Below are 22,702 nucleotides of genomic sequence, written 5' to 3' on the forward strand. Positions count from 1 at the left end.
TTCGTGTGCGGCGTGCGTGTGTGTGTGTGTACGCCTGTCTGCCTGTGTGAGCACTAGCTGTGTCAAATTTATACATATGTGCTTTGTGTTCTCTCTAACCTCTTTCCTCTCTTTCTCTCACTCTATCGCGCGCTCTCTATTGCTGTTTCTTCCCTTTTTTGTTTTTTTTTTCTAAATTATTGTATAACATAATGGACATCTTTTTACAGAGAGGAAGAAAGCTCCAAATCAACAAAAAGTATTGCGCATGCAAAAGCAAAAGCAAAAGCAAGAACAAAATATACAAAAACAGCTGAGTAACAGCATCAGTCGCAGCAGCAGCAGCAACATCAAGAATAAGAAAAGCGAAACGTGATTAAAAATTGGTATAAAGTGTGCTACGAACCAAGGCGAAAACAGCGAAGAGAAACGATTGCCCGATTCGCTTATTCTCTCGATTCTACCTATCTGTATCTCTCGCACACGAGGAGTTGTAACTCATCTGCTTAAGAGCCCAACAGCAACCAATTCGCTCTGTAATGGCTCAACTTCGTTCCTGGAACGCATCACGCACAACATTTAAATTCGCTTACTATTGTCGCAGCGCAGGCAGCTTCTGTAGCGGCAGCCGAAACGGTTTTTTGGGGGGAGTAACCGAATATTATTACAACAATGTCAACGGCAACGGCGTAAGTTGCCTTAAAAGAAGTTTACATACATCATGTACCGGCGCCAACGCCAGTAAAAGTGCTGTGTTGCACTGGCAGAATTCGTTGTTGAGTGACGTTCGCTGTCTGCACTCAGCAGCGCAGGACAAGCAGGCGCAGGTGTCAGTCGTTGATAGGACGCAGCACGTCCAATCAAAGCAGGAGGGTGTCAAGCCACAGCGTGACCCGCTCGACGTTAGCTTTAACGATCCAATTGCGGCATTTAAGAGCAAAACAACATGGGAGCTGACACGCGCCTATTTGGTCTACATGATCTGCACCAGCGAAAAGATTGTTGAGCATAATATGACGGTAAGTGGACTTAATGAAAATCTCCTTTATATCTTCTTTTTAGAGAATAGTATCTTGTTTTTATTCATTTTTATTTGTTCACTATAGTTTTGATCTTAACCTCTGCACTTGTTCTATATAGTTTAATATCCTATCAATTTACGGTCAAGTCATTCCCTTACTTCGCAAGTAATACATATGAATTCCTAATAATGCATATCTTCTAATTGGAATTCGTATATCTTGAAGATATTCGTATCAGTTTGTCATTTTGTCGCTCTTGATCAAAAGTGCAGCTTAACTTCAATCTTCCATTTTTCTAGTATTATCGGTAAATCAGTTCTCTCCGTACTTATTGAAATGTGTGACATCTACAAAACTCTCCGCTCATCAAATGTAGCACAGTCGTAGTTTGCTATAAAGCTTGAGCTCAGCTTTCAGTTAACCGCATATCCTCTCAGCATTCTTGCTATTATCAACAACAGACACAGAGTCATCAGAAGTTCCCAAGCTTATGTTATGCTCATTAGCACACATTTCCCCCTGTGTGCTATTCTTATATTTAGTTTCTTTTTCTCATTTTTCTCTTCCCGCACTCTCTCTCTTTTGTTGTTTTTAGTCTATTTCGGTATTGCCATTTGTCATACCTGCTGAGCCAGCTGCCTTGTCTTCCTGCCCATTCTCGCCCTCTTGCTCTCTCTTTGGCTCGCTACTTTTTAGTGATATTGCACATATTTGTGTGAATGCAGCTCTAATTGCCATCTCAATTGGATTGTGTGGGTGCCTGGATGTGTATAAAGGGGATGCGCAGCGTGTGTAAATGAATGTTTAGTGTGACTCAACGAGCGCGCAAATCAAATGCATTTTTATGACCTTGTTGGAGGCCGCTGCTGTTTACTACGCGGCCAGCCAACCAGACGCCAGTTGCGTCAGTCAGTTCGGCGGTCGGCCAGTCACACACACACACATAGACAGACTCACAAGTTTGTGTGTTTATATGTAAAAACTTAACAGGCAGGCCCCCAAAAGTGCGCCAATCAAAAAAGCCAACGAGACGCGTTAGTTGCTGCAAGCAGCGCTGCTACGTCAGATATCTCGTCGTTCGCTCACTGTTATACTTACTGTTATATTAAGGCGTAGGTTTGAGTGTAGGTGTGTCTTTTTCGCCTATATTTTGCAGACGTATTTGAATATCGATTATTGTTATACAATTTGTGGTTTGATCGATTAAATGGAAAATTGATTAACATGAATTGCAGTAATTGCAGCGCTGCATATGTGAGTGTGTGTGTATTTGTTGGCAACTTAATAGCCATGGTAATTGTTGTTGCTTTTTTTTCTTTTATGTTTTGATGGGTGCTATTCTATTTTTATTTTCATGTCTGTGGGCAATATATTCGGCAGGTCTCGTGACAAGGTGTCACAGCTCAAAAGTGAACACCTGTGCTAGTTGTTCACTAAACACACAAAAAAAGCGCTTGGAGCAACGTTGCCAATTTTTATATAACCGGTTTTTAAAAAGTACTGGCACACACATACATATACATACAGAAGCTTATTGCTGCTTAATTTGGCTATTATTTCTCTCCTCCTTTAAAAAGTTTGCTTGTCAACCGGTCCGTTCAGTTCATCACACGTGCCCATCAAAATAAAAAGCTTCGATATTTAATTTGTACTTTTTTTAATGTTATGAGCTACGTTGGCAGCTGACTTTTAGGAATTGAATAACAATAGAAAGCGCTCACTTAGCTCAACAAGCAAGCTTTAACCACCTTACCCCGTCCCATTCTCTCTCGCAGCCTTTGCCTGTTCTTTTTTAATATTCGCCGTATAGTTCGTTCGCATTGTGCTGTGTCACGACATTTGGCCTTGACACGATCTTGTTGTTGTTATTTATTTTTATTTTGCGCTCTCGCTCTTTGCCGCTGCTCTCTAGCATGTGACTTTGGCGGCATTCCAAATGATTTATGTTGCTTTAAAAACGAGAGAGCGAGAGAGTGACAGATAATTTGAATTTTGGCTGTCTCGATCTTTGCCCAAATGTCGCACATATGTGTGCGAAGGAGTGAGCAATAGTTGTGTTGTTCCTGTTCAATTTTGTTTTGCGTGTAGAAACTGAGTTCTTTTTGATATGCGATATTTTTCTCGCTTTTGCGACTTTCTCTCGCTATTTTTTTATATTTTGTTTTATTCTAAAAACCAATATATATACATACGAAAACAGAAAGAAAGAAAGCAATAGATATATATATATATATAATTATATCAATATATAAAAACGAAAACAAATCTTTAAAATTTCGTCTAAAACAAAAAACAAAAATATCGCAGCTTATGAAATGGACAAACAAAATGTTGGGTAAAAGATTATTTACAGCATTAATGAAGGCAACATTCTATGGCCATTTTGTCGCTGGCGAGGATCAGATCAAGATAATACCCACCTTGGAAAGGTAATTGTATAACGATTATAGAACCCACTAACGTCATATTTTTCTCTTTTTCTTTTCTTTTTCTTCCTCTCTACTTTTGCTTTGCTGTTGCGCTATGCGAACAAAAAAAAAAAAACAATCAAAACCTAAACAAAAATATGCTTATTAAATTACAATCAATGCAATTTTATGGTTATCGATTATTTCAACCGATAAAAAATTTTACGCATGTTCCATTAAAAAAATCAATTTAACGATACTTGCGCTTTTTATTGCTGTATTGTTATCGATTACCTTTTTCGATCAACATTACTACAAAATTATCGATAATTATAAACGATTAACGATGTGCTGCGTTTTTTGTTTGTTTATGTTTTATAAAACAATCGCGCTGTTCCTGATTATCTCATCGCTGCACTTATTTCCTTTTCAAATAATCGATATGTACCTGCACTGTCGATAATCATGTGCGATTAACGATGCACCATCACAAAAAACCGATAAAACGCAATGTTTTTATCGATAACCACAACCAATAAACGATCAATTAAAATAACCTACGTTACTGTAATGATAACGATTGATGCAACCGATAAACAATGGTTTACGTTTCATCCTCCTAAAAAATAATCGAATTAAACGATGTGGTCTCATCGATAACGACAACCGATAAACGATTGAAATCGATAGCTCTTAAAAATCGCTCGCAGCGTGCTGGGCAGCAAGCTGTTTGTGATGCTGATGAAATCCACTTTCTACGGACATTTTGTGGCCGGCGAGAATCGCCACACGATTGTCCCCGCCCTTGAGAGGTGCTAAAATCGTTTTACTTTAATCATAATCGATAACGATAACCCTTAACAACTGTCATTATAACCAAAAAATGCAATCAAACTCGAGCACTACAATAAACGCCAAATTAACTAACCAACTAATGCGAAATTTTCGTCGCAGCATGTTGCATGTGGCACGTTGCTTTGCCACACCCCCACTCACAGCGATACGAAAATGCTTTACACATGCCCTAATAAAAAGCCCATTTTCATGTTATTTTTGCTCTGTTACAAGCCGCATTTCTAATGCTCTTTCTATCTTTGACTATTTGTCTTCGCTCCTAACTAATATGCCGCTCGCAGACTTCGCTCCTTTGGCGTTAAGCCCATCCTGGATTATTCCGTCGAAGAGGACATCACTCAGGAAGAAGCTGAGAAGCGTGAAGTTGAGTACGTTTAACAATTTCCACCGCACTTGAAGCGCTCCACTTAAATCATATTTCCTAATTGATTGCAGATCTTCTGTGTCAAGTGCGGGTGATAATGAAAAGGATGCTGGTGCATTGCCTCAATATCATGTGGATAAATCTTTCGCCGATCGTCGCTATAAGGTGAGCAGTGCTCGTACCTATTTCTATCTAAACGAAGCGACCTGTGAGCGAAACATGGAAATCTTCATCAAGTGTCTGGAAGCTGTTTCAGGTAAGCTCTACCCTACCTAAAAACCATATAAATAGGAGTAAGAGTCTTAAGTGCATGTGCTGTACAATCCTCCTTGTGCACCCAGTGTTATCGATTTTGATTTTCTAATCATTATCATAATCATCATCATCGTACATCATAATCGTCGTCTTTTTCGCTTTACATATATCATTTATTATTTGACTAGAAGATGAGGTTAATTACGTAAATTGATATTTCAATACTATTTAGAGCTATTCACATTTCAAGGCTAGACAAACAAAGTTAGGGGAAAATTGTTAAAGGGTCAGGATGTGCACAACTGTTTCAATACCAATGTTCCATGCAGAGCATTTATTAGCAAATTAGTAGGAAAAACTGCCGCGTTGTGGTATTCCATTCCAAATTAAGTGTTTCATTCCAATGTTTCATCTTATTCCCCTCTATGATTAGGCATACAGCTTGCACACAATGTTTCCTCAACAAAATGCTGGCCAATGCATCAATTCCAATGTTCCCCTTTGTGGCTGAGCTCACAATTCACGAGCAAACGCTTCATTTCAATGCTCCTCTTTCTGATTGTAATTGTGATTGCCTTCTGCCAACAAATATTTGCATTCGAATGTTCCGCACTAAGGTGAGAGTTGAACAAACGACTTAATCAAGAGAATATTATCAAGTTCACTTAATTGCCAAATAATTCAGTCGAATTATTTTAGTCACGGAATGCGAAAAGCCGGTAATGAATCAGGGAAGAAATGCTTTGTGTTTAATCGTGAGAGCTTTTTGATTCATTGCGGTGTGCTGATCAACTGGTTTTACATATATATATATATATATATATATATATATTATGTGTACCATATAGGATTACGATATATTTGGAACAGTCAGGTTTACGGCACTTTTCTCCATCAAAAGCTTTCTTTATTTTGAATTAATTTATTTTTCCTCTAGCTGACTTTTTTTTTGTATATTTGCAATAATTGTAATCATTAAATTTTGATTTTGCATTTTTCTTTCTCACTTGAAATAACGTGAACAAAAAACTAAACAAACCGAAACGAAACGAAATGAAACGAAACGAATCGCCGCCTAACTCTCGCTCCCTCTATGTCAAAATCGATTAACACAATCAATGGGATTTGAACTAACCTTTGAAAAATCAATGCATTAACTTAACGAAACGTTGTGGAATTTAAACTAACCTCAAAAAATCTAATGTGTGTGTGTGCGCTCGTGCGTATGTCTGTGTGTGTGTGTGTGTATGGGGCAGATGACGATGCCAAAGATCCACGTCCTGCACCCGACGGTAAGAGGTTTTAACTAACATTTGAAAGACTAAGAAAAAATTCGAAATAATTGAAAACTCGAAACTCAAAACCAAAATCTCGTATTTGATATTTGGTATTTGCTTTGTTTGTTATTTTTAGTTTGCTTTTGTTTGCATTCGTTTTATGTTGCGTATATTGTGTAAACGCTGTAGCTATGTGTGTACGTGTGTGTCTCTGTGTATGTCTATTTGTGTAGTGTATCAATTGCATGTAGTTAAGGCTGATTGGCACAGTGTGCCACGCCTTTAGTCGTATTGCCTTTGCTCACCTTCCACTCACTCACTCACCTTTCGAATGCTTCTCATTTCCGAACCAAATACGCAACAGGCGCCACCTTCGGAACAGGCATCACAGCCATCAAGCTAACTGCCCTCGGCCGTCCCCAGTTGCTGGTGAGTGTTCACATACATACATACATATATGTATATATCATCTAATTGCTAGCTATATAACTAATTGCATTTTTATTTTTAAACTCATTTAGTTACAACTGTCGGAGGTCATAATGCGCACACGTAAATATATGGAGGCACTTGTCGGCGGTCAGGGCAACGTGTTGACCCATCATAAGACCATCAAGGATCTCGAGAAGTATTATGCAAGCGTTGGCGACAACAAGGATGTGCAGCAGTTCTTACAGAATGTCACGTCTGATAAGGAGGGGTGCGTTAACTGTCACAGACTTGCTGAGCTCTATATTTTTAAAGCTAATCGATACGGAAAAGTTTTTAAGACAATTTGAACTATTATTTAGTATACCAGCAGTATACCCTAAACCCAGTTTATTCTTGACCAGGAAAACGGACTGAGTCGATCTAGTAATAGCTGTCTGTCTCTATCCCTGTGTACCACACGACTTCGTGTACCACACGACTTCGAAAACTCCCGTTTTCGATAAAAATCGATCATTTTATTTTAATTTTTTCATTTTTTTAGACGTAACTTGAAGAAATTTATTGTGAGGTTCCTTTAATGAATCCACATATTTTTTAAAATTATAGCATAGCAGATCAGCTCAGTGTCCAGGGTATATGCTAGTCGGGCACTTCCGCCTAGAGGACTCTTACTCATTATTATATGTTTTATAACTAAAATGGTCTGTCTTCTGTCTATTGGCGTAATTTAGCATATTGCACCTGTTCCCCTGGTCAGGCATTGTTGATGAGAACTCCCAGTTGAGCGAAACATTTCGTGTGCCCGATCCACTGACTGGTCAAATGCGTCGATTGATCTCACAAATATCGCCCAAAGAAGAAGAGATGTTTAGAAACATGATACGTCGTCTAAACACAATTGTAAAGGTGAGCTAAACTATATGAGATATACAATTAACATTTGCTTAGATGCCAATTGAAATATCTCAACATATTCTTTAGACTGCCGCTGAGCTGGATGTCCGCATTATGGTTGATGCGGAGCAAACATATTTCCAGCCAGCTATAACACGCATCACGTTGGAAATGATGCGTAAATACAACAAGAACAAGGCCATAGTATTCAATACCTATCAGTGTTACTTGCGTGAGACATTCCGTGAGGTAAAAGAAGCAAAAGCATCAGTTGAGCTAGTCCTGAGAGTAATGCTTTTATATTTGTAGGTGGTCACAGATTTGGAACAGGCAAGTCGACAGGGTTTCTACTTTGGTGCCAAGCTGGTGCGAGGCGCTTATATGGATCAGGAGCGTGCTCGGGCTCAGGCGTTGGGATATGCCGATCCAGTAAATCCCAACTACGAGGCTACGACCGAGATGTACCACAAGACCTTGGCCGAATGTCTGCGTCGCATAAAGGCAAGAGTCTGGATTAGCTTAGCTTCGCTTCGATTTCAATTGGATTTAAATGCCTTTCTTTCTGCAGGTTCTGAAGGATTGCGGCCAGGATGCTCGAAAAATTGGTATTATGGTTGCTTCTCACAATGAGGATACGGTTCGCTTTGCCATCGAAAATATGAAATCGATTGGTATTTCGCCAGAGGATAAGGTCATATGCTTCGGTCAATTATTGGGCATGTGTGATTACATTACTTTCCCACTGGGTAAATACATATTTACGGAATGGTATCTTGTCATCATTATTGCTTATCTTATATTATTCCCAAACAGGCCAAGCAGGTTACTCGGCGTACAAGTATATACCTTATGGACCCGTTGAAGAGGTGCTGCCATATTTGTCGCGCCGTGCTCAAGAGAACAAAGGTGTTCTTAAGAAGATCAAGAAGGAGAAACGATTGCTTCTAAGTGAAATACGTCGTCGTCTGTTCAGGGGTCAGCTCTTCTATACGCCGAAGGGCAACTATGTGCCCATCTAAAGTGGACGAAACATCAGCTTATAGAAAGACACGCCATCCATTATATATGTGTATATATGTATACATAGATATGTGTATATATATATATATATATATATAGATAGATATAGATGAGGATGTGTATATATATACGTATATATATATATATTTATATATTTATATATGTATATATATATATGTATAGATACTTGTTTTGTAGAACATTACAATTGAGTATATTGACGATAAAGCGACATACAAACACACACACACAAACACACACACACAAACACACACACACAAACACACACACACAAACACACACACAAACACACACTCACAAACACACACACATAACATACACAAACATACACTCACTTTGAAACGGAGTAGTTTAATTTCTTTTAAATTGTTCGTTTTTATATTCTGAATGTTCTCTCGTTAGGTCACTAAAGCATATGTAAATCGGCAAATATATATAGATATATATCTAGATATATCTGTGTGTGTGTGTGTGTGAGTATATATATACATGAGTTAGTGGGAGTATATATGAAAAGCAAAAAGAAAGGCGAAAGCAAAAGCATGAGCGGAAGATCTACGAAATGTGAAGGCTTATAAATTTTATATACGACATGTTTTTAACGCATATGTATACATTTTATATATGTGCCTATATATAAATGTATATGCATATATATGTATGTATATAAACCTAAAAACGCATATAACAAGTAAAGGAAAGGAAAAGGATTTGCATATGCTACATTATATATATACATACATACATATATGTCTATGTATTAATATTTGTCTCAGTATATATATATAGATATATATTTATTTATATATCCATATATATTTAAAGATTGTCATTAAAATATTTGTATGTCTTGTTGTAACATTTATCAAGTTATGCGTGTGTTAAATTAAAAGTAAAATATATTAAATAAAATAAAAGAAAATGTAATAAAATGCCGAAAACCAAACTATGAATGTAAAATTTATCTAGTGCGTATTAAAAAAACACTTAAGCAAACAGTGAAAGAAAACCAACACATAATACACATTTACATATATATATGGACTATGTATACATAATATATGTATACATATGCCTGCATTTTAGACTAATTTCACGATAAATTCTAATTCAATTTGTCCTCGATATTGTGTGATCGTTATTTGTTTTATATATATATATATATCTGTGCTTTATATATATGTTTGCCAACCAGGAATTTACGGAAATTTAATTAAACAAAATATATTTATGCTTAATTTCATCGTAACTTTAATTCAGGAAAAAATTTCTATATATATATAGATATATGCCCATTACTGCTTCGTACACACACACACAAACACCGCTAGTTCCATTGTTTTCAGTGCGCCTATCGTTTATCTATCACCAATTAGCTGAATGTTATTGCGTCTAAACGAAACGTTCACATATTCTATTTATACATACTATATGTCAATGTGTATGTACGCACCCTTAACTTGATATATGAGGTATTTCAATATATATTTACGACAAAACAAAAAAGTAACTAATGAAAAGTTAATAAATCAATCCGCAAAGTCAATAATGTATGAATGTTAACTATTTCAATGACAATAATAAAATGTTAAAACCAAATAGTTTTATTTCATTTGGACTTTGAGTGATGGACATTTGTTTGTTACGAACCTAGTTTAAAAAGTTAATGTCAGTATAAATTATCCGTTCCATCAAATGTTCAAGCTGCCTTGCCTTCGCTTACTTGGTTCACCCCAAACCTGTGCCGCTTTGATGCATGTGCTTTCAGCGTCGATTAGAAAGAAACAAATAATGTTGTAATTTACTTTGTTATACTATATAACAGTTTCAATTGGATGTATTGGCTTATAGACGGCGATGTCAACAGCTCTTCCTAAATACATAATTACGCATTTTCCTTGAGGTCAGAAAGGAAAGACGTCTTATCTATATAGGTATAGCATATACATAGCCAAATGTAAACATCAACAATTTATTAACATTTATACACACTGTCAAATGTACTTGTACTTGTAATTGTATTTAGTTCAAGAAATACGGGCTAGTTCTCTATTCCATACGGTTCACAGCTCGCATAGAAAATGTTACGCTTAGGCACTACACAGAGGTATTCTTAAGGCTAAAAACAAAAGTGTCTATTAAATTTTAAAAGGCTTTTTTTCGCTTCGGCGTGTTGCGTCTCTTGCCATAGTCCACCTCGCTGACCATCAAAGGATCATTGCTCTGTCGCTGATAGGCAGTCTTGGCGCCAGTTATGCGCGCCTGCTTGGCTGCTGGTTGTGTTTGGCTGCGATTTAGGGCAACGCGTTTCAATGCGCTAGGCAGTATGTATTCGGGCACATGGGAGAGATGCGATTGTACTTTAAGGGTACGCGAAGGTTTGTCATGCCGCAGCGCCAGGAGATCGCGCTTGTTCTCCTCGAAGAAACCTTTAAGTTTCTCACAATTTAGTATTTCAGTTTTGATCTCCCTAATGCGGGTATCGTGGACAGCAACGCGTGTGGCAGCACGCCAACAATCCTGTGCTCGATAACGAAACGCCTCCACTTCCTCCAGCTTGAATTGGTAAAGTCTAAAATGAGAAGTATTGGATAAGTATACGACATGAAAGGCGAGCTGCTCTACTGCTGCAGCATTTACTTGATGATATCCTCTCCTGTTGGCTTCTGTGGATGATCTGATAGTGCATCAACTGTCAGATGCGGCTGCTTGCCCAGTGATTGGCGTAGTTTCTCCTCTACTGCTTGATTGATAGGCGCTTCCTTGATGCTGACGAAGGACAATACAGATCCTTTATTATTGCCACGCGCCGTGCGACCAGCTCGATGTATATACGAAGTAACATCTCGTGGAAAATCAAAATTGATAACATTATTAACGCCCTGGAAGTCGATGCCACGCGATGCGCTCGACTCATGATCGTGTTTGTGCTGTCCGTTTTTGTTTTTCGTCTTGCCCGCTGGCTTCTCCAGCAAATGCTCATCCGATGCAATGATGATGTCGTAGATGCCACGATTAAACTGACTTATCGTATGTATGCGTATATTGGCTGGCAGCTCTGAATTGAGAACACAAGAGCGTATGCCGAACTGTTCCAGAAACAAACGTACCCTAGCAAAAAAGGAGTATAGCTATAGTAAAAACATTGAATAGATTCTCATTTGCAATAGACTGTAGAGAGCCATCAGAGAGAAGATTAGTCAATGGTCATGCGTGCGCCAATTGTTACCAATTGCGCAATCCCAAATTGAAGTTTGATTTCATCATCGGCTCGAGATGTTGCTGCTGTTGTTTACCAGCTTCACTTACTTATAACAGCGATCCACATTGTTCACAAAGATAATGCTCTTGCCCTGTATAAGCGTTAGCTTTAACAGCGCATACAATATGGCTGGCTTGTCGTTCTCCTCGGCTAAAATGCGCTGATGGCTGAGCTGATCGAGGGACACCAGATCGGGTTCCTCTAGCTTCAACGTAACTGCATTGTGCAGGCAGAGACCTTTCATGCGAGCCACATCATCGGAAATGGTGGCCGAGACGAGCACTGCTTGGTAAATGGGTGGCAAGAGTTTAATTAGCTTTTTAAAGTCTTTCTCATAGCCAAAGGCAAAGATTAGATCTGCCTCATCCACAACCAAGGTTTCTATGTTCTTCAAGTCGAGTACATCTGCATGGGCCAATATCTTTGAGGGCGTCGCAACAACAATGTCTGGCCGTTCGGCGAGCGCATGTCGTTGGGTGGCCACATCATTGGAGCTTCCGGCAATGTCTGTTACACGTACCACCTTGCCACATGAGTCGGACAACTGTTCGATCACCTGCCGTGATTGCCGGCACAGCTCTTTGGTGGGACAGAGAATCAATGCACTGACACATTGTTCGCTGGAATTTAGCTTGGAGTTAAGTATCTTCTGGATGAGTGGCAGCGCATAGGTAGCCGTCTTTCCGGACCCAGTGCGTGCACGCACTACCACATCCTTGCCCTCGAGCAACAACGGAATGGCCGTCGATTGGATCAGCGTTGGCTGCACCCATCCCAACTGCGCAATTGCCTGTTTGCGAAGGGGAATTGTGGTTAAATATGGAGCAACAGTTAGTTATATACAATAGTTGCTTACCTTTAGAATGCGTTGGTCTAGCTCCAGTTCATGGAACTGCAGCAATTCCTTAGCTTGGCTCATTTTGCTTGTCGGAATAAAACAAAATGCGTGCAGCGTGCAGGCGGCAGCATGCGAAAAGGTATTGCAGTGTTGTAAAATGTAAGAACAAACTTATCGATGTTGTAAAGTTAAAATTTCAATATATTTAATTGCCATGTCAGTTTAAGTACTTACATGCAAAAAAAAAACAATATTTAAATAAATAAAAAACAATTTATTATATACTTACATGCTTCACTAACTTTTATGACAATTTAATATAAATTATAGATATATTCCAAATATCGATATACTTCTACGCACTAAAATTCTCGTAAATGCGACATCTGGCGGTTTCAATATTAAAATTTTAGCTCTAACAAACGTAAGCAGAAATGTATCGATATCATTTATGAATTTTTAACGACTAAATGAAATTCAAAAACTTACACAAAGCCCTTTGCGAATAATTGTTAATGATACTTTATTTTGAGTTTCTGCGTTCTATTTGCTATTGAAAATAAAAACTACACAAATAGATTTTAGATTTTCTTTTTTTTAATAGAAAAAAACAAGTGTTTGTGTACGTGTGTGTGTGTGAGAAGTTGTGTATGGATTCGTGTGTATTATACAATTCTGCATTATATTACTATTAATGACGGCATTTGACATTGACATTGACATTGCCCGCATACATAAATATTTTTATGTTGTTATTATATAATATCAATTTTGTAATAATTCTTAAATATTTTGCTTGTTTTTTTTTTTTGGTTTTTGTTTTTGTCTGTAACCAAAATTCTTCTAAAAGTTTTCGTCACTTTTCTTTAGTCTCTAAGTATTGTTTCGTTATCTCACTCCAACATTTTTGTTTTGTATTTAAGGGCATACACCATAATAATAATCATAATAATCATAATAATATTTTGTAATAATAATAATAAGCCAACCAGCGGATCGGTTGGCATCAATAGAATTCAATATTTTACATTAACTACTCTGGACCTTTTCGAAATTAGCCAAATTTTGTTCTTATTTTATGTACTTTTTTACGTTTTTCTTAATTCTTATAATTTAATTGTGTTTGTTGTGTTTAAGCTGGGCTTTAATTTGATTTTTATATGTATTTTTATTTGTTGGGAAAGAAGTTAAGAAATAGGTGCACTAGGTATATATATATATATATATATATATATCTATATATCATTTATCATATATAGATGTATATAGTTGTGAATGACTTAAGATGCAAGCGAGTGTGAAAAAAGCGGCCAAGCATATTAGAAATATTATATATACCCTATATACTATGAAACATGAGAAAGGGTCTGGTGTGGGTCTATTTGGGGCGGGAACAGGGGAGGGAATCCAAATGAGATTCGAAAAAGAAAAATAATAACTCTGTATTACCCATTGGTCCGTGTTAACTCTCGATGCATATATATATATGTGTATATATATATAGTACGATCTGCCAACAGAGCAACTACATAAAGTCTGGTCGAAATTTCATCAATTGGTGCCGCAAGCCAAGCCAAGCCAAGCCAATCAAATCAAAAAGATATGTATCCATTTGGAATGGAGTTAATTAATTAATTAATTAATTAGTTATTATTATTATTATTATGATTTGTAAATATCTGGGGTAACCTCTACTCATATATGTTATATATTGATTAGTTTTATGTGCTATATCTTTCAGAAACTTAAAAACTTAACAATTCCAACTTGTCTCCCCTCTCTCTCTCTCTCTCTCACTCTCCTATATTTTTGAACAGAATTTGTTAACATTTAGCGGAAACTAAGTGAATTTTGTTATGTTGTTGTTGTTGTTCCTCTTCTTTATCTCACTCTATGTTTAAAACTAATTGCATCCAAGAATGTTCCAATGATCCCAACTGATATGCCGTTCGATTTCAAGAAGCTACAACCATTCACCTCAAGCATTATATACATGTTTAACGAAAGAGTGGGTGGCGCGGGTGCGGATAGGGGTGGGGCTGGGGGTGGTGTTGGTGTTGGGTATGTCTGAAAATGCTTGAATCTAGCAATATACATATATATATATATATTTATCTGGCATATATCGTATAGCCAACGCAAAGAAACACGGCCACAATTCATAAATTTCACTTTGCAAATTGAAATTTTTGTAGTTCTCAAATTTGTTTAAAATTCCGAATTTTCGCTTTCCGCATTTGCGTACGCCCTTAGATACGATCCGTGTGCTGCGTCTGCCCCGCAGCATTTCGCTAGTTCTTGACATTAAATACATCGCTTAGACTTACAATTAGATTATTCATTTATGCTATGTACGTTTAAACAACCCATTGATTAGAGTAAAAGTTGAAAATGCAATCCTGGACAAGATTCTTAGTTTTTCGTTTTCTGTTTCGATTCGTTTTCATTATTTTCATTATTTTCAATATTTTTTTTTTTGCATTTTCTCATTTTCCACTTGTTCTGTCTGCCTAGTCAGAATGTTGTCATCGCTGAAAGGGCTTGACTAGAGCGAATACTATAAAAAACACAACCATAGTTAGGGGGCTGGACATGAAGCGAGTCCCGTTCGCATGTTGCATGGCAGCTGGCTCCTCACCTGAAAGCAAATCAGAATCAAATATATAAAGATATATCTCTAAGTCTGTCCGACAAAGCTTAAGGCTTCTTGCTGTTTACCAACACTGTTCGGTGATCAATGACATTGACTTTGACATGCAGTTTAAATGTAATTGAGCATTACTTTAACTATTTGGCAGCCCTAATAGTATATCCTTAACTGCTAGTTAAATATTGACATGGACTTGAAATGGAATGAAGCTCGATCTTAACTACGCGTTAACATTGTTTCGCAGCATTGACAACCAATTTAACCGACTGATCAACTTTAACATATACTTGTCAAGTGGCTAAACTGCTAGTTAAATTTTGAAGTGCACTTTGAATATAGAGAAGCTCCAGCCTTAGCCTAAGTCAACATTTTTCTATAGCCTTCTTTGACATGCAGTTTGACATGGACAACATCTCTGCTCTGACAACTGCATAAGCTGCTTGTTAAATGTTGACATGCAGTTAAATTGTAATGCAGCTCTATCTTAACTGCATGTCTAGATTCCATCATAGTCTTGACAACTAGATTTAACTTGGCGATCAAATTTGACATGCAGTCAACTCTCGCCGTTGTCTTCACTTCCGACTTACCGTTAAGCACATGCACTACAACAGTTTCCGTTATCTCATTGCCCAGCAAGCAGGTGTAGTTGCCCGTGTCCTGGCGATTCGCGTTGGCTATATAAAGACGACTCAAGGCCCTGCCGGGCAGCATGTCTGTCTTAACGCTAAGTTGAGAGAGATGAAACGCATGCATATCATGTCATCATATATATATATATATATAGTTCAGAAGGCAGATTTGGCTGCGATCTAGACCTACCTAATGCCGCCTCGACTGGTATCGTAGTTGAGCGAGCGCTGTCCGTGGCGCCAGGTGATGTAGGACGATGGATGCGGTATTCTTGAGATGACGCACTGCAACTCGATGGTGCTGCCAGCCTTGTAATATTTCTCCGGCGTGGCCGATCCTCGCTCGTCGAGAATTTCCACATGAGGAACTGCAATGGGACAGTCGTGATACCATTGCACATGGATGTGGACATCCGTTTGGGACTTACCAATTATAGTTAGGTAAACGAGGAGCACCAACGGTGGGTGCGAGGACACTTGGCACTCGTAGGGCCCCTCGTCCCGCTCGTTGGCATACTGTATCAATAGCTTCCAATCGTTAGGCTCCTCGAACTCCAGCGAGTAGCGCGAATCGCCACTGTAGGTGTGCTGGCCAAAGGTGATCAGCGTCAGGTCCTCGCCCTTGCGCCGCATCCATGACACCGTCTTGCCCTGCAGATCGTTGACGCGACAGTGCAGATAGACATTCGAGGAGAGCTGGGTGCTTATATTAATTGTCGTATACGGATCGGCGAAGAAGGGGAATGGCTCGTGTGTTGTCGTCTCCGTAACCTCCAGCTCCTCATCTTCGGGCGTGTCTGTGAAGGGCGACGAGAACTCTTGCCAGAAGTTTTTCGGAAACGTATCAAACGGGTCTCCAGCTCGTGGACGTTTCACTGCACGCGAAAGCAAAGTGTATATGTGTATATATGCACGCAACAGGCAGCAGGCAACAGATCGATAAAAATCGATAATATAACTCGTTTTTTTTGCATAACTCGAGAACTACAAGAGCTACGCACTTCAACTTTGGCATGTAGCTTCTTATGAGGTATATATAGGTATATATATATATATGTAGATATATAAATATAGTCTAATTTATACCGACGTATTTCCCTAAATTTCATAAACTTAGCTCTACTACTTACATGTCGTCGATGTAGAACCGGAGCCTATGTGATGTACCGATGAATATATAATTGCAATTATCCAAAATAATCTAGATTTCATCACTGTCATAAAGAGAAAATCAAAATAGCATAAACATACATATATACACACACGCACATATATATGTCTTCTATGTCGGTCGCCGTGTTTAACTCACCTAAGCATATGCACATACAACAAATGTACTCGAATCCAATAAGAATATTTAATTTGCGTTTTATCTAATCAGAGACATCTTCCTGACACGCTTTTGCCTTTGCTTTCCTCTTCGTTTCGCCTCCTCTTTGCTTCTTTCCTTTTTTTATAGTTTCTCAACGCAGTTTGTAGTTATTTGTGAGCTCGTATCCTTTACTGTCTGCTGCTTAACATATGCGATTTGCGTGAGTGGAGCTGCATGGATTGATTCTCTCCTTTTCACTATGCAAGATGAGAAGAAAGTGTTTTTTTATTAGCTGCAGACTTCCTCTGTCTGTGTGTGAGAGTGTGTGTATTGTGTCTTGATTTTAATTTAAGTTTGTATTTTTCTTTTGCTATTTCAATATTTTTTTTCTCCTGGTTTTTTTTTTGTTGAGCGCTATTTGGATGCTGCTTAGATGACCAATAATTTGAATGTAGTTGCGATATGCGCATGCCACAATACTCTGCTCTGCTCTGCTCTCCTCTCTCTCTCTCTCCACTGTCCTGCACTGCTTTGCTCTTTTATGTGAGCTAATCGACTCCAATCAGAGAACGTTTAATGAGCTCTAAAGATTTCGATATGAGACATTTCTTATTGGATTTAAGCAATGCGTGTGCACACATTTTATATCAATTAAATCTTATTAGCAACGACACTCAGCATCAAAATATCACTTAAAATAAATATTCTTTTGCTTATACAAACTGACTTCTCTTAAAAAACAAATGCGTTTTAGTTTTCATATTTGCAGCTTGGCATTGCTCACTTTTAATGATATCATAATAGAATCTATGCCCATGTTGCAATCGCCAGTCCCGCCGAGACAACGTTGTTGGTTCGCACGCAGTTGACACGAGACTGCAGGAGCAAAGGATTCGGGATTCCGTTTGCCAATTATGCGTCCTGCCAATTGTTTCCTCACTCTCTCTCTCTTTCTCTCTATTTATTGCTTTTTATCTTTAGGCAGAAGATTTTAGCATACATTACGCTATTGGGGCTGCTGTGGCGCCAACTACACAGAGTTGCCAGACTGCTCAAATGAACATAAAGGTATTATATTAAATTACTATCAATTATTATTTCATCGTATCTTTTCAAGATTTTACATATATATATTCAGCTTTTATCATATTCATTTGTTGACAGCTTAAAAGTATGTTATACTTATTATTTACAATTAAGCCATCTAGTGTGCCGTTTTGTTGCCAGACATAAACATTTAATCGAGGACGTTTTGCTTGTTTATTACGAAAAAAAAATTTAAAACACAAACAACTACATAAAAATCCACTCGATAATTGCATACCAAAATTTAAGCTAAAACCAAGCATAGCATATGCAACACCAATTGCTGCGCCATCTAGCGGGCTGTTTCGTTGTGAAGCTAAGGCGGTATAGGATTCGCTGTTACGCAAATAAATTAGAATTCAAATTCGTTCGATAAGTGTATGTCGAAATTCGGCCAGAAAACAAACATAGACAGACAACATCAAAATCACAGTTTAGCGCGCCTAAGGAATAATCGTCATCGGTATGTTTTTATTTGATTTGTAGCTGCTTCCTGCGCATGTGCAATTTCAGTGAGAGAGCAAGCATAGCTGCATGTGCGTAAGTGTGTATGTGTGTGAGCACATGTGTCCCTTATCGGTTACTGTATTTTAGTGGTGGCGCGATATGGCGAGCCAAAAATCGTGAGAGCACGAATCGCAGCCGAGAGCTCGCACTCGCACTCGCACTCGTACTTGCACTCACTCACACACACACAAACAATTATGCTCAGTCGGCAAAAATAACCGTTCATTTCATTTTCCGCGTCATCGTTGACATTCATGCAGTAATTTCTTCAAATTTTCAATAAGATATTTCGCTGCCCGTCATTAAGGCAGAGGCTAACCAAAAAGAAAATTATTCTTTTTATGCAGATTGGAAACGTGCGCGAAACTGCTTTGAATATCAAGCAGCCACGCAGTAAATTTAATGCCAGACATTCAGTGAATTTATAAAATTCAATTGACGAACTCTGCCGGAGAGGGCAGAACAAAGCAGCACGGCGCGCGTAGCTTATAGTAACCCATCATATACACAGCAACGCAGGCAGCGCTGCTTATCGCGGCAGCAAATCGACTGAGCTTCCTCCACCCAGCGACTGTTTTCAGGCAGCAAACGGAGTCCGCGACGACAGCAACACAGCAAGCGCAGCGGCTGTTCTTCCTCTTCTACTACTACTATAATTTCTAATTTTGTTTATTGGAAACTTTAAAAACTTAGAATTGAAATGGAGGAGCATTCGCGTGTTTTAAGCATTTTGGGCGGCATTGCCATGAGCATTGTCGGCTTTCAGATCTGCCGTAAAGTCTTGCCCTGGATTTATGCAAATGTGGTGGGCCCCAGGCTGTGCGGCTCCTCGGTGAATCTGGCCGAGATGGGCGAATGGGCAGGTAAGTGGCATACATTCAGGCGGCTGCCATTTGCACTTTGTGCACCACGCGATAAGCATAGTTCACACAAACTGATAAGCGTTTGACCATTACTCAACTTGTTAATATTTTATTTCGTCTCTTGCAGTTGTCACCGGCTCCACGGATGGTATAGGCAAGGCCTACGCCAGGGAGGTATGTACGCAAGCGATGGATACATTCTGGCTGCTTTGAACTAGATTCTAGTTGGAATTGATATTTCAGTATTATAGAACGTTCAGCTATAGAGTTTGATTTGTTATAGTTCGATATAGTCTAGCATTATGTCATGCTAAAAAAAGCATAATATATATATATATATATATATATATATATATATATATATATATATATATATATATATATATATATATATATATATATATATATATATCCCTATTCAATTTAACATATATGGTCTGACGCATAATTAAGTTAACTTCGTTTCATTAGTATCGATATCAATCGCCACTAATAAGTTTATTATTCTAATATAACAGTAAAACACATTGAACTATGCTCTACTGAACATAGGTATAAGAACATTCGATTGGTAGTATTGCTAAAAGCATTTCTATACCAAGTGTAACTCTATGGATATATTTGATAGGGCATTTAGCAACGAATATGCCATTTGTAGCTTGCTTTATTAGGCTTTTACATTACAAAGTACACGATGACTTGACCAATTGGACCAAAAAGTTATATATATATATATAATAAAAAATCTTTATAGAGAGAAGGAAAAAAGTGCAATTAACGTTTTGCCAGTTGAATATTGAGGCTAGGCTGAGCTAGTCTAGGCTAGGGCTTAAACATCACAAGCATGACTCAGCTCTGAGTTCTATAGACTATAGGCTACAGATTCTCTGGTTTTCCATACGCTAATGCACTCTGTTGCAATTTCGTCAAGTGCTAATTTTCCATTAAGCAGCTAAGTGCGATCACAGGTGACAGATCTGAGCAAATACTTTTCGAGAGTTTTTGTTTTCTGTATGCTTAAGCCCTGCAGCTGTTTATACTGCACTATTCAATATTCAATATCCAATATCCAATATTCAGCATTCAGCTGATGTTGTGGTTCAGTTGCAGGTGTCAACACGCCAATCGGAATCGGAATCGGTTTGTTTGCTATGTCCAGAACTTTGGAACGTACCAAAAATAGAGTCGCGGCACTTGTTGACGTTTTGTTCACACATGATTTAACGATCGCCTGCTAAGGTTCAGTTGTGCTACATCTGCGGTTTATGTTTCCCTTTCGATGTAATTAGCATTCGATATACCCATTAAATTCTATTTAATTTTCGTCTATACTCTTATACTCGTATGCATACCTGACTCCGTGGGGTCGTCAGAAGTTCCGCTTTGTATTTCAATTAGTTATATGCGTATATGTACATAGTCGCGACCTGCTTATAGTTTTACCTGAAAATGTTATTAGGAAATGCTCGATATAATCAATTATTATCATCCATTTAACTGTCATTAACAGACTGTTGATAAGGAAATACCGTTTGCTGTTCGATTTTATGGTGTACCTAAAATATTTATAGTTACAGAGGGCATACAACATTTACTTTTAGATTATGTGACACATAGAAATGTCTGCATTAACATAGACGCAAGACAGACGGACAGAGATAAGCTCGTCTTAGCATTAGCATCTAAATATCTGATATAAGACCATTTCATACTATCAGCCAACTGATACATCCAATTGGATAAATATTTTCTAGTTGGCGCGAAAGGGCTTAAAATTGGTATTGATTTCACGATCCTTGGACAAACTGAAAACTGTCGCCAAGAAAATTGGTAAGAAATGCATGCTAACTGATTAAGCCTGGCTTATAAACTCAATTCTGTGGCATACTTGCAGGCGATGAGTTCGACGTCGAGGTGCGCGTCATCAATGTCGATTTTACCAGCGGCGTGGATATCTATGAGAAGATACGTACACAGACAGCTGGTCTGGATGTGGGTGTCCTGGTGAACAATGTGGGCATCAGCTATAGCTATCCCGAGTACTTTTTGGACTGCTACAATGCGGATCCGAAGTTTCTGTGCAACATTGTTGCAGCGAACATACATTCCGTGACCCACATGACTGCCATTTTCATGCCAGGCATGGTGCAGAAGCGCAAGGGTGTGATTATCAATTTATCTTCTACAGCAGGTGTAATACCCAATCCCTTGCTCAGCGTCTACAGCGCCACAAAGGTAAGTCATGAATTCCTTGATGAATTTGGTCGAAATATGATTTCTAACCGCTTTATCTAATTATGTTGTGCAGGCCTTTGTGAACAAGTTCAGTGATGATCTGCAGACTGAGTATAAAACGGATGGTATCATAATACAGAGTGTCCAACCTGGATTTGTGGCCACCAACATGTCGAAGATAAGTAAGGCGAGCGTGTTTGCGCCCACGCCAGAAACGTATGTAAAATCTGCTTTGGCGACACTTGGCATTGCCACACAAACTGCTGGATATTTACCCCACGCACTGCTTCAACTGGTCATACATTTTACAGAGGCTGTTTTCGGTGATCAGTTTGCTAGAAACGAAGTTCTTAAAAATATTTTAGGTACACGGAAGCGAGCTTTGCGTCGCCTCGCTAAGGAGCGATAGAAGCAATTCATTTCCAAATAATCATATCCAAAAAAGAAAAACCAAAAACAAAAAGCAAACTTAAATGCCATTACGAATCTACAAATGGTTAATTGGGTTAAGGATGGGGGAAAAACAGAAAGGACTCGAGACACTCGGGGAGGGAAGGCATACAAATAAATGAAAAATTATGCCTGCCATATGTGCCGCCATTTATATATAGACATATATATATTAGAACAAAAGCAAACTTGTACCAATACCAATAATTCAAATGTTTTCAAATTCAATTAAGTATTGTTAGTTTTTCACTAAAAATAAATTGGAAACTTAAAACTAACGGTCTATTTTTGTTTGAAATCGGCAGCACTTATCGGTTGCTGGTGTTCCGCGTGGCGGCCG

General features: G+C 38.3%; 4 protein-coding genes and 1 non-coding gene across 10 annotated transcripts; 2 read left to right on the forward strand and 3 right to left on the reverse strand.

The window, feature by feature from the left end:
* Nucleotides 1–265: 265 nt before the first annotated feature.
* LOC111598151 (proline dehydrogenase 1, mitochondrial) lies at nt 266–8,564 on the forward strand. Of its 4 annotated transcripts, none has more exons than XM_023313232.2 (12): nt 266–998; nt 3,309–3,430; nt 4,546–4,632; nt 4,700–4,884; nt 6,140–6,175; nt 6,525–6,589; nt 6,682–6,860; nt 7,324–7,498; nt 7,574–7,735; nt 7,796–7,987; nt 8,055–8,232; nt 8,300–8,564. In XM_023313232.2, exons 1-12 carry the CDS (start codon nt 519–521, stop codon nt 8,503–8,505), a joined length of 2,067 nt encoding a protein of 688 aa, XP_023169000.1. In that variant the 5' UTR covers nt 266–518; the 3' UTR covers nt 8,506–8,564. The 4 variants fall into 4 exon arrangements, with proteins under 4 accessions (XP_023169000.1, XP_023168999.1, XP_023169001.1 ...); XM_023313231.2 differs by lacking the exon at nt 3,309–3,430 and adding an exon at nt 4,100–4,221 and having other exon boundaries at nt 8,300–8,505; XM_023313233.2 differs by lacking the exon at nt 6,140–6,175 and having other exon boundaries at nt 8,300–8,505.
* Nucleotides 8,565–10,519: 1,955 nt separating this feature from the next.
* Nucleotides 10,520–12,778, reverse strand: LOC111598154 (probable ATP-dependent RNA helicase DDX56). Its single transcript, XM_023313239.2, has 4 exons — nt 12,646–12,778; nt 11,837–12,579; nt 11,168–11,638; nt 10,520–11,099 (listed from the first exon to the last, which is right to left on the reverse strand). The coding sequence occupies exons 1-4, from the start codon at nt 12,706–12,708 to the stop codon at nt 10,673–10,675; spliced, it is 1,704 nt and encodes a 567-aa protein (XP_023169007.1). The 5' UTR covers nt 12,709–12,778; the 3' UTR covers nt 10,520–10,672.
* Nucleotides 11,707–11,799, reverse strand: LOC111598193. Its single transcript, XR_002751365.1, has one exon. It is a non-coding gene; the product is annotated as a small nucleolar RNA Z30a (small nucleolar RNA).
* Nucleotides 12,779–15,124: 2,346 nt separating the features above from the next.
* On the reverse strand, nt 15,125–18,080 carry LOC111598160 (fibroblast growth factor receptor 3). 2 transcript variants are annotated; one of them, XM_023313249.2, is made up of 7 exons: nt 18,006–18,080; nt 17,219–17,478; nt 17,040–17,123; nt 16,338–16,784; nt 16,100–16,277; nt 15,868–16,004; nt 15,125–15,265 (listed from the first exon to the last, which is right to left on the reverse strand). In XM_023313249.2, the coding sequence occupies exons 2-7, from the start codon at nt 17,232–17,234 to the stop codon at nt 15,153–15,155; spliced, it is 975 nt and encodes a 324-aa protein (XP_023169017.1). In that variant the 5' UTR covers nt 17,235–17,478; nt 18,006–18,080; the 3' UTR covers nt 15,125–15,152. The 2 variants fall into 2 exon arrangements, with proteins under 2 accessions (XP_023169017.1, XP_030078877.1); XM_030223017.1 differs by lacking the exon at nt 18,006–18,080 and having other exon boundaries at nt 17,219–17,529.
* Nucleotides 18,081–18,478: 398 nt separating this feature from the next.
* LOC111598159 (very-long-chain 3-oxoacyl-CoA reductase) lies at nt 18,479–22,536 on the forward strand. Of its 2 annotated transcripts, none has more exons than XM_023313247.2 (6): nt 18,479–18,770; nt 19,508–19,677; nt 19,805–19,851; nt 21,432–21,507; nt 21,572–21,912; nt 21,986–22,536. In XM_023313247.2, exons 1-6 carry the CDS (start codon nt 18,688–18,690, stop codon nt 22,319–22,321), a joined length of 1,053 nt encoding a protein of 350 aa, XP_023169015.2. In that variant the 5' UTR covers nt 18,479–18,687; the 3' UTR covers nt 22,322–22,536. The 2 variants fall into 2 exon arrangements, with proteins under 2 accessions (XP_023169015.2, XP_023169016.2); XM_023313248.2 differs by having other exon boundaries at nt 18,689–18,770; nt 19,162–19,677.
* The last annotated feature ends 166 nt before the right edge of the window (nt 22,537–22,702 follow it).

The sequence above is a fragment of the Drosophila hydei genome, unplaced genomic scaffold (genome assembly GCF_003285905.1).
Source record: "Drosophila hydei strain 15085-1641.00,03,60 unplaced genomic scaffold, DhydRS2 tig00000090-arrow-arrow-pilon, whole genome shotgun sequence".
Taxonomy (NCBI): domain Eukaryota; kingdom Metazoa; phylum Arthropoda; class Insecta; order Diptera; family Drosophilidae; genus Drosophila; species Drosophila hydei.

What these genes read in the sequence shown, in the direction of transcription:
- LOC111598151 (XM_023313232.2), top strand. Translation starts at nt 519, where the DNA reads ATGGCTCAACTTCGTTCCTGGAACGCATCACGCACAACATTTAAATTC. An exon ending in GTGTCTGGAAGCTGTTTCAG is followed by an intron (nt 4,885 to 6,139) that starts GTAAGCTCTACC and finishes TGTATGGGGCAG; the next exon opens with ATGACGATGCCAAAGATCCA. An exon ending in TGCGTGAGACATTCCGTGAG is followed by an intron (nt 7,736 to 7,795) that starts GTAAAAGAAGCA and finishes TTATATTTGTAG; the next exon opens with GTGGTCACAGATTTGGAACA.
- LOC111598154 (XM_023313239.2), bottom strand. Translation starts at nt 12,708, where the DNA reads ATGAGCCAAGCTAAGGAATTGCTGCAGTTCCATGAACTGGAGCTAGAC. An exon ending in AATGTGGATCGCTGTTATAA is followed by an intron (nt 11,639 to 11,836) that starts GTAAGTGAAGCT and finishes CTTTTTTGCTAG; the next exon opens with GGTACGTTTGTTTCTGGAAC. An exon ending in ACAGGAGAGGATATCATCAA is followed by an intron (nt 11,100 to 11,167) that starts GTAAATGCTGCA and finishes TTCTCATTTTAG; the next exon opens with ACTTTACCAATTCAAGCTGG.
- LOC111598160 (XM_023313249.2), bottom strand. An exon ending in CGTTTACCTAACTATAATTG is followed by an intron (nt 16,278 to 16,337) that starts GTAAGTCCCAAA and finishes GTCCCATTGCAG; the next exon opens with TTCCTCATGTGGAAATTCTC. An exon ending in ACCAGTCGAGGCGGCATTAG is followed by an intron (nt 16,005 to 16,099) that starts GTAGGTCTAGAT and finishes CTCTCAACTTAG; the next exon opens with CGTTAAGACAGACATGCTGC.
- LOC111598159 (XM_023313247.2), top strand. Translation starts at nt 18,688, where the DNA reads ATGTCGAAATTCGGCCAGAAAACAAACATAGACAGACAACATCAAAAT. An exon ending in CGAGATGGGCGAATGGGCAG is followed by an intron (nt 19,678 to 19,804) that starts GTAAGTGGCATA and finishes CGTCTCTTGCAG; the next exon opens with TTGTCACCGGCTCCACGGAT. An exon ending in AACTGTCGCCAAGAAAATTG is followed by an intron (nt 21,508 to 21,571) that starts GTAAGAAATGCA and finishes GCATACTTGCAG; the next exon opens with GCGATGAGTTCGACGTCGAG.